Source organism: Mchenga conophoros, linkage group LG20, assembly GCF_057382185.1.
Source record: "Mchenga conophoros isolate Kocher_MC1m ecotype Shallow Benthic linkage group LG20, M_conophoros_male_GT1.1, whole genome shotgun sequence".
Classification (NCBI taxonomy): domain Eukaryota; kingdom Metazoa; phylum Chordata; class Actinopteri; order Cichliformes; family Cichlidae; genus Mchenga; species Mchenga conophoros.
In genome coordinates, this window is record NC_140545.1 from 10,102,281 (window position 1) to 10,116,241 (window position 13,961).

At 38.2% G+C, this 13,961-nt stretch overlaps 1 protein-coding gene across 6 annotated transcripts in view; it reads left to right on the top strand.

Moving 5' to 3' along the window:
• Positions 1–13,961, top strand: part of cfap74 (cilia and flagella associated protein 74) — a 57,911-nt gene that overhangs the window by 13,643 nt on the left and 30,307 nt on the right. For all 6 annotated transcript variants that reach the window (XM_085260383.1, XM_085260385.1, XM_085260380.1 and 3 more), the window contains exons 15-21: positions 4,255–4,321; positions 4,886–4,975; positions 5,331–5,516; positions 5,806–5,926; positions 7,308–7,411; positions 8,666–8,788; positions 8,919–9,040. In XM_085260383.1, coding sequence (XP_085116509.1) covers positions 4,255–4,321; positions 4,886–4,975; positions 5,331–5,516; positions 5,806–5,926; positions 7,308–7,411; positions 8,666–8,788; positions 8,919–9,040 — 813 coding nt within the window. The remainder of the gene's footprint in view (positions 1–4,254; positions 4,322–4,885; positions 4,976–5,330; positions 5,517–5,805; positions 5,927–7,307; positions 7,412–8,665; positions 8,789–8,918; positions 9,041–13,961) is intronic.

Consider the following 13,961-nt stretch of genomic DNA (forward strand, 5'->3'; position numbering starts at 1 on the left):
GTAGCTCTCAACATAACGCATATGACTGACATTACCCATATGGAAAAGAAACTTATAAAAGACTTGCATAAGATGTGGCCTACTTCATATAGTGAATCATGTAAGGCTTATATGATTTTCTCATGAAAGTGGCCACTTTCTCATTACTTTCATATATTGTTTTAGTAAGTATCCAAAACATAAGAATTTCATTTATATAATTTTTCAAGGGATCTTATATCTGTTTTCACTCTTGTATGCTTTTCATACAAGTTTCACACAAGACAGATGCAAACTTTATAAGATTTATATATATCTTTTCCATATGGGTAACACTCGCTAACAGGCTGCAGCCTGAGACACAACACAGCAAGACTAACATAGAATCCTGTTAACAAGTAATTAAGCATCTGCAGCATCCGGTCCCGTACCAGCAGACTGAGAGACAGCTTTTTCCATCAGGCCATCAGACTGCTGAACACGTCATAGACACCTCAGCTTCACTACTGGAACTTCAACATTATGCACTCCACACTGTATATAAATGCCACTTGTTTTGCACATATTCAACTCTGTATATTTTATATACTTTATTATTATTATTATTATTATTTTATTTTATTTTTTTACTATTTAATTTGTAAAAATGTGTATACATATACACACACACACACACACACACACACACACACACACACACACACACACACACACGTAGGAAAGTATTTAGTATACACATCCAGAAATGCATACACTATTATATATTGTACATATATTTATTAGTTTCAGGTTGGCCATTCTTGTATTTTGCTCGTTTGTGTTGTTGTGTTTGCACATCTCTGTTGCTTGTGGGGCTCGCACACAAGAATTTCACTCGCATGTGCTGTGCCAGTGTGCCTGCACATGTGATGTGACAATAAAAAGTGATTTGATTTGATTTGATTTAATCAGTCCTGCTGTCAACGCAGGCTACCGAAAGCATATTTTTACTTTAGCCTAGTTTTCTGTCTTTTACACACACAGTATATGCATGTATAGGAGCAGCTGCGGTTCTAAGACCTGTGCATAGTCAGCAGTACTTATCTTTGAGCAAATACTAATAAGGTCTAAACTAACCTGCTGATGGTAAGCAAGCAAGTAGTAGAAATGTCTAATTTGCAGAAGTTAAGGTTTTTTTTGGTCATAGTATTTAATTGTGGCCTGGGGATGGCACTGGAAAAGTTACTGAATCGGAGAGCCAACTCATTAGAGACATCCTGCTGTGACAAAAAATGTCTGTGGACTTAATGGAAAATCATCCAATGGTTCTGGGGACAGTTTATCCAGACTCGGAAGCAAAAACTAGTCCTACACCCACTGTCACCCATGAATGCCAAATGTATGGTGACAATGGGTGTGAAAAGTCACAAAAGTCAGTAGGTTTTATCTTCCAAGGACGCTTAAACGTTTGTATGCCAGAACAACGTTTATAGAATGCCGTCAGTGTCAGTCGAACATTAACGTGGAGTCTTTCTTATATTTAAACTCAAACTTCGAGTTTCACCTGCTCTTCTAAAGGGCTCTATCACGCGTTTGATTTCTGTAAAAGATTTTTTCACACTGTATAATTGAAGATCCTTAGACAGCCTTATGTATTATGCTTGTATCCAATTGAAACCATCAAGTTGACAAAGTTAGTTTCGTCTTCTCAACTGCCTGAAAACTGTCAAAGTTCATTTCAGTGACTGACATGAGAAAACCACACTGCACTTAACTGAGTCTGTTGTTTTATTAATCGCCCTCTTGGTAGTCTGTCTGTGTCTGTCCATTTAAAAACATCCAAATATGAGCACCAGTCAGCGCTGCAGTTAGACTTAAGTTCTGTGACAGGCCCATATTTATTTCAGCCATCTGCCTGAGTGTCTTTTCAAGCAGCTTCACTTTGGTTTTTGATAGATTAAAAAAGTATAACCTGCCTCGAATTTCCCAGAGGAACCCACCCGAGGGATTAATAAAGTTCTATCTAATCTAATCTAATCTAAAGATTTAGTCAGCCTTAAAAAGTTGCAGCTTTTATATGTTGTCTAAAACTGTGAAAAGATTTGTGCATTATTGTACTTTGTAGCCACCTGATATAAAGAGAACCAGATCTCACTTCAGAACAATTAGCACGAGAGAAAGATTATTCAAGTACTATTGACACACATGAGACAGAGTTTTCATGCTTCTCAGTAAATTGCTTTCAGAAGTGGTTGAGTGTGACTATGAGGGTGTTTTAGCTATGCTGAACTGAATTATGGACAGAGACTCCTTATTGATTTACTATAGTAGAAGCCAATGAGGACAAGAATGTATAATTTAACCGAGAGTATAGTCAGTACTACTGTATAACAAAGCTTCACCACCTCAGTCCTCTTCAGTAGACATTAAAGGATAAAAACTGTACAGTATGGCCTCATTTGAAGCGATTTATATAGGGCTGTAGCAGGCTTTTTCAAAGACTGCCTCATTCAGAATTTAATCCCAAGTGAACTGTTCTATTTTCCTTCATATCCCTTCATACCAGCTGTCTTGAAGCTAGGAAGAATAGCACCAATAAAGTAGGAAATCTGACCAGGGAAAAAAAGATGAATGTGCAATGTGACATTTACTACCAGATTTACTCAGGTGGAGTTCTTTCATAGATTTCCAGATCACAGTGGTGAGCTGGATGGCAGCTTCAGCCAGGCTGCTCCAAGTTTTTTACCTGGCAACTGGACCAACAACTTCAAACAACTGCCTTAAGCTAAACTGAATGTCCCTTTGCTCACTGGAGTTGATGATAGTGCACATTATTATACTGTGGTTATAGGTTGTTTGCCGTTTAACTGTGTTTTTTTGTGTGTAGTATTTTTGACGTGTGTGCGTGTGAGACAGTCAATCCTACAAACAAAAAACACAGATGTTCTCTTTTTAGTTCATCAAATAGAAGCTGAAGGGCTTGAATGCTTATGTTTCTTATTCACGAAGCAATGCAACAACCAAAACAACATGAACATATTCTACAAAAACAAAACAGTAACGGCACATGAAACTTGCTATAAAAACTAGAAGCTCAACATAAGCTTATTTCCATATTCTTTTCTTATTGTTTTGGGTCTGTATTCCTCGTGTCAACAGAAATAAAGCTGTAATGTTCATTCTGCTTTTTAACAGAGCTTAAAAAAATGGATGTGAGGCAGAGCGAGAAAAACTTGTATGAATCTCTTCAGAGAATCAGCTCTTCTCTTTTCAGACAAAGACGTTAACTTGGCACCAAGGTGCTCTCATCTACAAACAAAAATCCAGTTACGTCTTTAAATGTAGATTAAAGTTTACTATCACAGCAACAGGATCATAGTATTTTTCAAGCCCAACAACAGTTCGTTTAGGATCTGGTATATATTCTGTAACTGTAGCTGACTCCTAATTATGCTCATAGTTGCGCGGTTCCAACTTCTTGTTTATTTATTGAATTTTGAGAATTCGCCTTGCTTCCCTGGCCGCCTGCCTGCTATATTTATATTGATCGGGCCTCTTCTCGTGTCTCTCAAAGGGCAGCAAGTTATCAAGCTCCTCGGGGCAGCATTAGGGTTTGTGCGAACATGTGCTGTGAGATACACATGTTGGTTTGAAATAGCTCACAGTCCTCATGTTTGTTTTCTTATTTGGAAATAGAATTTTTACTTACTTGTATGATTTCCCCTGCAATATAATAAGGATTAACTGCTATATTTTGTCTAACTATGGATTCCACTTTACATGGCTTTCATATAGAATAGTAGATTTTTGTTTCACTTTGTTTTCTTTGGCTTGTCAAGTGAGCATCAGGTTTACTTTTGACATTAGCTTATTCATTATAGTTTAGTATTTTATTTAGAGCTGCTAATTGTTTGTTGAAAACAGCAAATTTGCTGTACTATATTATTGCTGTCATACTCAGCCAGTCACAACAGATGGCTGCCCCTACCTGAGCCTTGTTCTGCTGGAGGTTTCTTCCTGTTAAAAGAGAGTTTTTCTCTCTCACTGTTGCCAAGTCCTTGCTCAAAGGGAGTCATTTGATTGTTGGGGTATCCTCTGTATCATTGTAGGGTTTTTACCTTCAAGGCAAATGCTGTTATACTTTAAATTTTGTTGCTAATCATACACTTCTTTATACCTCTACCAGAGCTTTGCATTAAACAGTAATATCCAATATCATGTTGTAATGTGACTCACTTTTTAAGCTGTGATCAAGAAATGAAAATAATCTTCAACTTTCTGGCATTTGTGTTTCAGCTTCCAGCCTCCTACTTTGTTATCCACCGGGATGTCATTTGACATGCAGGCTATTTTCCAGCCAATGGTTTGTAGCATCACCACTGCCTATAAACATCTATACTTATTTTTTTCTTTAATCTTTATTTTCATCAAAAACTATTTCAGTGGTTATCACCTGTTGTTTGTTTTTAACTTTTGAAATCATACTTACTGTACAAATACTCAATAATAGGGATGAAATTAAGTATTTCTCTGAAGATTAATTGTGTGGTATCTTCCCTGTTTTATCACATGGAATAACTTAAACACAACATGCTAAATAATGAGTCTTTTACAGCAGGTGGATATTTTTTGCTGGCCAAAGTAGCTTCTTCCCGATTTGCCATACACGTAATGGCGTGAGGTTGTTAATTATCCTATCATCTTTCCTGCAAAAGTGTTCTCTGTAAGTGTCTTTCTTAAAATGTTGTGTTCTTCCTTCAAGATGAGTCATCTTATTTAAGATTTGGTTCCACATCCTTTGCAGCAAACAACTCATACAACTCCTCCACTGCCCCACTCTTTGTTTTAGCATCAAATTTTCTGCCGCTTGATCAAACATGAAGCCTTTGTTTTTGCTTACCACAAAATCATTATCTAATCTCTGCAGATCAACGAGGACTTGGAAGGAGAGCTCCAGTTTGCATCAGCTCTGGGTCCCTTCTTTGTGCCCATCAGATGCACTGTAAAGAAATGTATTGTGAGTAGTGAGCTATAGCCAAAGTTTTTGGTAATTACAGATAACTGCTAATTCTGATTTCATAAGCTTGCGTCTTGTGTGTATTTTGTGATGTGAATTTCTTGTCCAGTCTTGCTGTAGCTTTTTACCCTTATAAATTTAGCTCTAATAATTATTTAGGGAAATGAATTTGTGGCTAAACCAATCACACTGCATGGTCACACCACAGAAAAAAACACTGACTGCCTTTTTATTTTTGCTCACTGTCTTATTTAATCAGCTTTCTGTGAATTAATGTATGTAAAACTATGTACTTTGCCTGGCAGCTGTTCACTGACATTGCTAATTACAGGATGTGACTATACTCTTTCTCTAGCTGAAGGTTGACAGCCAGTTTATTGACTTTGGTTCGCACGTTGTGGGCCAGACTATTTCACGGACCATCACACTGACCAACAAGGGTGCACTGGCCACGCATTTCAGCCTGGACAGCTCCACATGTCTCAGTCCAGAAACGAGCTACGTCCAGATGCCACCACAGGTCTCTACCAACACATATGAGGTCAGCTGTTTATGTGGACTGTAAGAGTTAATGTTTCTTGGATACATTAAAGGAGAAACTCCAATATAGCTAATAAAAAAGTCAATTGTTCCTGCTTTTTTTCCATATACATTATACTGCTATTTTGTCTGTAGATTGAACAAGCAAAAGATTTTGAAACCACTGAAAAAAATTGGCATTCATTATTTTCACATGAGAGAATTCCAAAGCTTCTGTCTCAGGATGCCCATACCAGATATTATGGGTAAAAATAAATGAATATATTTGCCTGTTTGTTTATCTGAATAAGGCATCCAGTCAAAACACAGCAACTAACAACCAGAACAGCCCTGAATCCATTGATGCTGAAGATGTCCAATCAAAGCTACAGAGTCGGGAGCTCTCTGCAGGAGAACAGCAAGAACAATCAGGTAAAATATGGACACACACATGACATGATTATCCATCACAGTTTGTGTCCTGAACTAGAAAAACTGAAATCTAAACTACAATACATAATAGCATGAATTCAAAACTGGGCACTCTGTCTTTCTTTTCCCAAATGATTGTCAGTGTGTTTTACTCATGATAAGCACAGGACATGCTAAAATACCAGAATAGCAGTTTTTGATTCTTTGAGTAAAAAGTGCCCCAATGTTGACTGGAGAGACTGTAATGATTTTAGTTAATTTGGTTAATTTGTGCTCTAGTCCTGCTTTTTGGTGATAAAACTTCCCCTAGTGTTATAATCAGCTCATTTTTTTTGTCTAATGCATTTGTTTATGATCTTATTATTATTATTATGTCCTTACATGCAAAGTATTCTGACTCTGATTATTAGCCACAGAGTTAGGCTAATTTGTATTTAGTACTGTTTTCGCCAGGTATTAGCATGCTAACGCGCTAAACTAAGATGGTGAACAAGGTTAAATCAGTATATTGTATTCTGTCATTAGCATGCTGTGCAAACACAGCACCACCTTGGTGAGTGATTATAATATGTGGGAGACAGAGAGACAGTGTTACCCTGAAACAGTCTCTGGAAGGAAAATGAGGACTGACAACATCTCCTCGTGGTAGATGATTTCTTTTTTCCTCTGTCTCTCTATTCCTGTTAGGACATTGAGTCCTTGTAAGAACGAAAATAAAAGAACACACACACACAAAGCGGAGGGTTCACCTTGCTCTTACAGCTGGTGGCAACAAGGCATCTTCTCTTTCGTGTTCTCGCGGATCTGAAGTCTACATCACTGCACTCAGCACTTCCTGCTGCTGATGCTTTGATAAGCTGCTCAGTCTTTTGCCTCTGCTCTGCTGGCTTTGGAAATTCTGTGTTGAAGTGGCTCCGACTCTGTTTCTTTATTTTATCTCTATTGTCGAGAAAGGCTCTTGGATGTTGGACCAATTTTGAGGCTGTTGATGTTCCTTTCTGAAGCTGACTGTAGTACATTTTGTCCAATATGTTTTCTGTGTCACAGATTAGTAAATAAAGGTCAGATTGCAGATTGGCATAAAAATGTTCCACACGTGTCCAAGAGGAAAAACAGTGTTATTTGTCAGAGGGCCTATTTGTCTGGATTTAAATGATATTTCTAATTTTCCTCCAGCGTACACTAAAAATACTGCTACAATGAGGCCAAGTATTACTTCTTCTTACTTATCACTTATTACTCTGCTCTTCCATCAACCAATTACAGGTTCACCATTATTGTTTTAGTGTTAGTCCGTACAAGGTGCCCACTTAGAGTAACTGCTCAACAATAAAACTTTGAGATGACTTGCATTTGTGACTTTTATCTGTGTGTATGGCAGTGTCAGAGGGTGTGAAAACTGTTCCTGGAGCTTGTCTTTCATCTGATTTGGACACTCAGACAGACCAGACCCCCTCAGACTCCAGTGACATAAAACTAAGAGATGTAAGTTTTCAGTCCTACTTCAAAAAGGACACCGGCCCTCATGGACTGGGATTGGGGACCGCTGTTCTAAAGTATTCTTTTATCTATTAAATATCCAGAAATAGCATAGACTGGAAAATGCATAGACTTCTGTTAAGTAAGGTAACTATACAGAGTTTTGCAAAGTCATACCCCAAAAGCTCATTACGAGGTCGCAAGAAGCCCAGGCAAAATGTGCTGAAACACATTTTGCCTGGGCTAGTTACAGCTATACATTAATATTTATAGTCTGGTATACAATTGTTGCTAGTAGTAGTACTGTTATGTAATCTAGCTTTGGTGTTTCTGTGGTTTCATAGAAAAAACCCTCATGACTATGATATACTGGTAGTTTTTCAATATGTTGTTTTTTGAGATTCAGTAAACAACATATTGTATATTTGACTGCTCTTAGGAAGATAGAACAAGACTTGAGGATAGTCTTGTAGGAAGAAAGTCAGCATGTCTGTTCTAATAGCGACAGGCTGAATTAAATTAAAGTATTGAGTCAAGGGTGAGGGCTGTGAGTCAGTCAAAAATGGTCCATCTTCTTTGGAGCATGAATCTTCTTCTTGTCAAATCATAAAGGGACTGCATTTTTATAGCTGAGGTGCCAGAAATCTGCCCAGATTCTGAAAAATTTTGAGTGGAAAGTCGACATTTTGTCACTATTGTGTGTCGTTGAAAGACTCTGCTTCTCTGTTTTGTTTTTAGCAATGATGCTGTGTGTGCCTTGTGGCCCATGTGAAATTCTAGACTTTTCAGGGTTCATTACGTCTCTCTGGTGGGGGGCTAATGGTGCATCACCTCTCCCTCTGCTATTATTGCGACTGTGTGTGTTGCGTGCGCCTGCATGCCCTCGGCTCGATCGTTGTCATTTTGACTGATATTTTCACATTGTGTGGTTGAAGGCTGGTGTCTTAAATGGCAGATTATCCATCAAACTATCATGATGCCACAGTACTGAGGCACTTGCTGCATCATTGGTTTATTACTCATTTTCGTTTATTACGCTCTCACCACCTTGACAGTTTGCCTTCACTGTATGTACACGAGTGTATGCCTGCATACCTTTTAATGTTACATAACTGCACCACAGCTTTCACTTTCTCCTTCATGTATAGGAATACCTTTGTGTCATCAGGTAAAACTAAACTTTTGTCAGTATAAAGATGTGTAACTACACATTTAATGTAAGAGAAGTGCAGTATCAACAGTATGTCTGTCCATGTTCAGGTACGCGGGGGAGAGATCGGGTCATTTGAAAGTGTCAAACTGGAAATTATTTTCACTCCAACCATTCCAGGAGAGACCAGACTGGACTTCTCCTTTAAATTCTCTGATAAAACCAGCAAACCAGTAAGAAACAGCTTGTTTTTTAGTCTTGTGAATTACTTAGGAAGCAGACACATTTATAGTTTACAAAGCCATAGAGTAAATGAATCAAATGATATGTTTAGTGCATGTGACTGAGGACTCATTCAAACAGATACCCATCCATGTGAGAGGTGTGGCAGTCAGCATGCCTGTATGGGTACTTCAGCCCAACATTGACCTAAAGATCTGCATGTTTGACCGCCTTTATCAAGACACCATCATTGTCCAAAGCAGGTAAGTCCCAGAGCCTGAGATGGTTGTAAACCTTCTCATCTGGTCAAGCTGATGTCCAGCTGTTTCACATTTAGAAGGAGCTCATTACTTTGATTCAGAAGGTCTACACATCAACCTCTTATGCACAAGTGACAGTTTATTACAATTTGTTGAATGCTTACACAATGTAGTGGTCTTTAATGCTAAGTATTGGAACAAAATGTATAAAACCATTCGTTATCACTAGTTTCCAAGGTGATTTGCATCTGAAGTTAAAACAGTGACCAATTCAGAATTCATTAGATTTACATTATATCTTAGTTCTACGTGTATTTAAAAAAAAGCACAAAAAAAACAACACATTTTTTGTTTTTTGTTTGCAAAAAAAATAACTTAGCTACAACTTTCCCCACTCTCTTTAGAGTTTGTAAGAATTAACAAGGAAATGTTATAGAGTAGTTTCATAACTGAATACATTTTTTTAAAGGATAATAATGTTCAGTTAAGTACAGGACATCTCAAATAGTTTTGTATCTGAGACATTTAATGTTTATAGAAAACTAAAGCACCCTTGTATCTAGAGCTGGGCGATATAAGATTTTTTCATATCACGATATGTTTTTTTCATTTCAGGCGATAACGATATCTATCACGATATAAGCCAAATAACTATATTTGTAAGATTTAAATGTGCCGTTGCTCACAAGTAAAATGTGAAATAATCAGCAGCTTGTTTTTATTTAAATATTTATTTCCCATAATAAGTTCAACAGGGTAGATGTACTTAAGGAACATGAGACTTTTTCAGATAAATAAAGGCAAATATTGCAAACTACACAAAAGGCAGCCGCTAAAGCGTTTAAGTTTCAAAATAGAACAAACGAAACAGACTACTAAATTGTCAATTCCACTTAGAAACAAAATATTAATTCTAAAAATAAATCTTAGTTTGTTTTACAGAAGAACAGACAAAATTGACTAACTTTTGTCAATATCAAATAAACTGAGAACTAAAAGGAAATTCTCAATCTCTCCTTGTTGTATAGCTGAGCTTTTCAAACAGTTTTAACAGTTATTTTAGTCTGACAAAAGCCGAATGACGAATTAGCGCTTCCAGTCAGAGACTGAGGCTACGTCCACACGTACACGGGTATTTTTGAAAACGGAGATTTTCCGTTTTCGTTTTAAAAAATAATCCCGTCCACACATAAAGGCAGAAATGAAGGAAAACGCTGCTATGAACATGCCAAAGCAGCAGGTGGAGCTAGATTCCTAACCGTGCAGAAATGTTGGCCAATCAGAAGTCTAGAAGCCTCGGTGGGAAAAAGTAAACAAAGCTGGGGCATAGAAGCAGAACTGAGTCGTATGTGTGGAGGGACAGTAACTGTGTGTATATGTAAGCATTTAAACACTGCAGAGAGTAGAATTAACAGTAACAGTATTGTAGAAATTCATTTCACCGAAACAATAACGTGGCGCACAGTGTGACGTCAAAAAATGCGCACACCTTTGACGCTGCGTTTTCTCCGTTTTTCTAGTCCACACGTAAATGCAAAAACTGAGTTTTCAAAAATCTTCGTTTTCAGTGACCAAAAACGCCGTTTACGTGTGGACGAAAGGTGCAAACGCATAGAAAAATCTGCGTTTTCAAAAATACCCGGGTACGTGTGGACGTAGCGCATGCACCAGTTTATTGTATTTCCAGACTTGCTTTCGGCACAATTTACAGTGCACGCTACTCTGTTTTTTGTCAGACTTGAAATAGCCGAAATACCTTCACACTACGGAACTTCTATGGCTCTTCCGTTCGACAATCTCTCCGGCATTGGAACCATCATCTGTTTTCTCTTCGGTAACCTTCGGTCACGCTCGGTTGATTTTTCTAGTCGGCACACTCATTCCCTCCATTACCCGGGCGGTATGGTGGCTGGCTGCTTCCCAAACAAATACACATGTGCAGCTTGGCACTTGTGCTGTACGTAACAAGTCACGTGACGTGACGCTGCGGCTGTGATTGGTTCGGCTCTGCGGTACGTAATTTGGATTGGCTGCTCTTTTTTTTTAAGAGGACAAGAGCGGCGATGTCTATCGCGATAGTTTAATTTTTCTATCGAGAAAAAGTTATATCACGATACATATCGTTATCGTTCTATCGCCCAGCTCTACTTGTATCCATATCTTTGTAATAATCATCAGCGTTATGTGTTGTATTGCTAACAAGGCATGCTATTCTGCATGACCAATGACAACTAGAGTCTCAAGAAAAGTTAAGTGTAAGAGTTGTGAAGCTGACCTCAGCGTGGGATAAACAATGGCTTTTACCCTTCAGTCATAAAAGGCTGGTGTGTGTGTGTGTGTGTGTGTGTGTGTGTGTGTGTGTAATACTAGTTTAAGTCATTTTAATTACATGAGACTAAAGCCTAAACACTGTGTGAACAGTGTATAACAATAATATGACAGATTTAGACATACAATAGTAATATGACAATATAAGGTACCTGTCTCTGGGTAAAGTGCAATATGAAACAATTTAGTACCATGTTTATATGCATGTCAGTTAAGAGTGTTATTATAATAGCCACTTTTGTAGACATTTAACCAACGCAACATTATGCAACAGGTGGCCTGTTAAAGCGTCTTCATCACAATAAAATGTCTAATTTGGTAGAAAGACTATATAGATAGCCATGACAGCATATGGCAGAGAAACAGATTATGCTCTGTTCCAGTATGTGATGCAAGAATACTGCTTAAGGCTTGTTTAACATTATGGTGGCATTTAATACATAGAGGGAAAGATCTGTGTTTCTTTCTTTAGACGTTTTTCAAATATATGCCCAGACTGATAAAAAAAAAAAGCACGTGGAATTTATCTTTTTGAAAGTCAGTGGATGCACTAAAAGCATATGAGAACATATAAGCACATAGCTGTCTTTGTAAGAGCTGTGCAAAGTCAGTGTGATGTGAACCAATGCTTTTCTCTGTACTGCAGCGTATTACTGTGAAAATTGCCTAATGCACAGCCAGTAGACATGTGTTTCTAGGAAACAAGTCATGCAAAAAGAAGTACACTGCCCGGGTTTACAAAAACAACATAACTTCAGTAAATTCATGAACACCAAATCCTAAAAAGTGGTTGTCCCCTCAGTGTTTTACAAAATACATACAAGAGTGAGGCCAGCAGGGTAATGATTTTTACTAAATAGCCCTTTCATCCACCCAGCCCATATAAGTCTCTTAACTGTTGCCTATATTGTTAGAATATTATTTTAACTGAAGGAATGAAATGCATCTTAAAGTTTATATTTTTAACAAGATATACGAAACCCTCAACCTAGAAATGAGTGGTGCATGTCATATTCCCATTTTATTTGTTGCTATGCTCAGAAACATCCTTGAAATAGAGTTTGGAAAGTGGCGTGGACTGCTGATGTAGCATGCTGGCTTATCTGCTGAATGCACTACTAAAACTCCCTCATATACTCAGTCTCTGCCAAAACAGACATTTTCACAGCAAAACGGCTCAAGGAAATCCCTTAAAATTGACAGGGCCCGCTTACTTTTCAGTCCAACATCAAACTCTCCGCCTAACTACGCTTACAGCCAAGTAGCGCTTTGAGACATTTAACAATTCAACGCGTGGATGAAATATAATAGAGATGAATTAACGGATAAATGTTCCTAAACAAAGCATGGCATCGCCACAGTCCTCTTTGACCGATACTGTAGCACAGAACAGAAGTAAATCCTCTTTGATTATGGATGTGATGCATTATGATGAGCACATGAGGTTAGGAATACACCAGGGGCAGTAGCATTTGCAGCAGTGAGGTCCATCACCTAGCCAGTCATTGTGTCACATCATGTGGGGGAGGTAGTGCATGTGTGGGGGTAGGGGATTTGTGACAAATGCCATCTGGTCCGCTGGCACACCAGCACATGTGACAACATGACGATGACAGTGTCAGTGTGAAGTGCAGCTTTTAAAGTTAAAAAAAAAATGCTAATGCTTGCACCAGCAAACCGTGCAATATGTCACTCTGCCTCCAAGACAATAATTTGAACACAAAATAGCTTGGCAGGCTTTTGGGGGGAAAACAATAGGAGAGCTGCTGCTTTCATCATGGAATTTGTCACTTTTTTTTTTCTTTAAGTAGTTAGTAGATATCCCACAAGTCCTCCCAAGTTTGTGACAGATTTTTTAAGAGAAAAGCACAAAGCATAATTGAATATGTCCATCTTGTCTGTGAGCCAGTGATTGGAATATCACTCCTACTAATTGAAAGTATTTTTTTAGGAAGCTTTAAAATGTGCAGTGTTTGACTTTGGCTTGTGAGCCGGTGATTGGAATACTCTGAACACAGTTGGCAGGGTGTTTTCTTTTTTAATATTTCAAACACTCAGCCCCGACTTTCAAATACTCCTTTGCTGGCACCAGATGGGGAGTTGAGCGCTCCTGCCCAAACCCAGCCACAAAAACACAACCACCCTGCTTCTTTATTTCACAAAGCCTTCTGTCCTTGATTTTTCTCCCTTTTCTATATTTCTAATGCGCCAACTGTACCTTATCTTAGTCTCAGTCTGAGACCTGTTTAGTTTGGCCTGAGGAATGAGATCAAGTTAACCTTTTTTCTTTACTTTTTATGTGAAAATAGCAACATACAGTAAATACTTATAAAGAAAACAGTTCTTCTGGCAGGTTAGTTTTATTTATATATAATATGTGGGATAAAAGGAGACAGTGCTGCATTATGGGGACAGTTGCCTAGAGCGCTTGCCATGAAGGCTTGGTCTCCCATGGGGCTTTGGAGTACATGTGGAGTATGCAAGCACAGCCACCTGTCTCTTTTAAGAAAAGGCAGAGCCACTGCTGCAGCCGTGGGCACTCGGAGTCCAGGCACTTGGTTATTCAGCACTCTATGTAGACTCAGCATGAGTAACC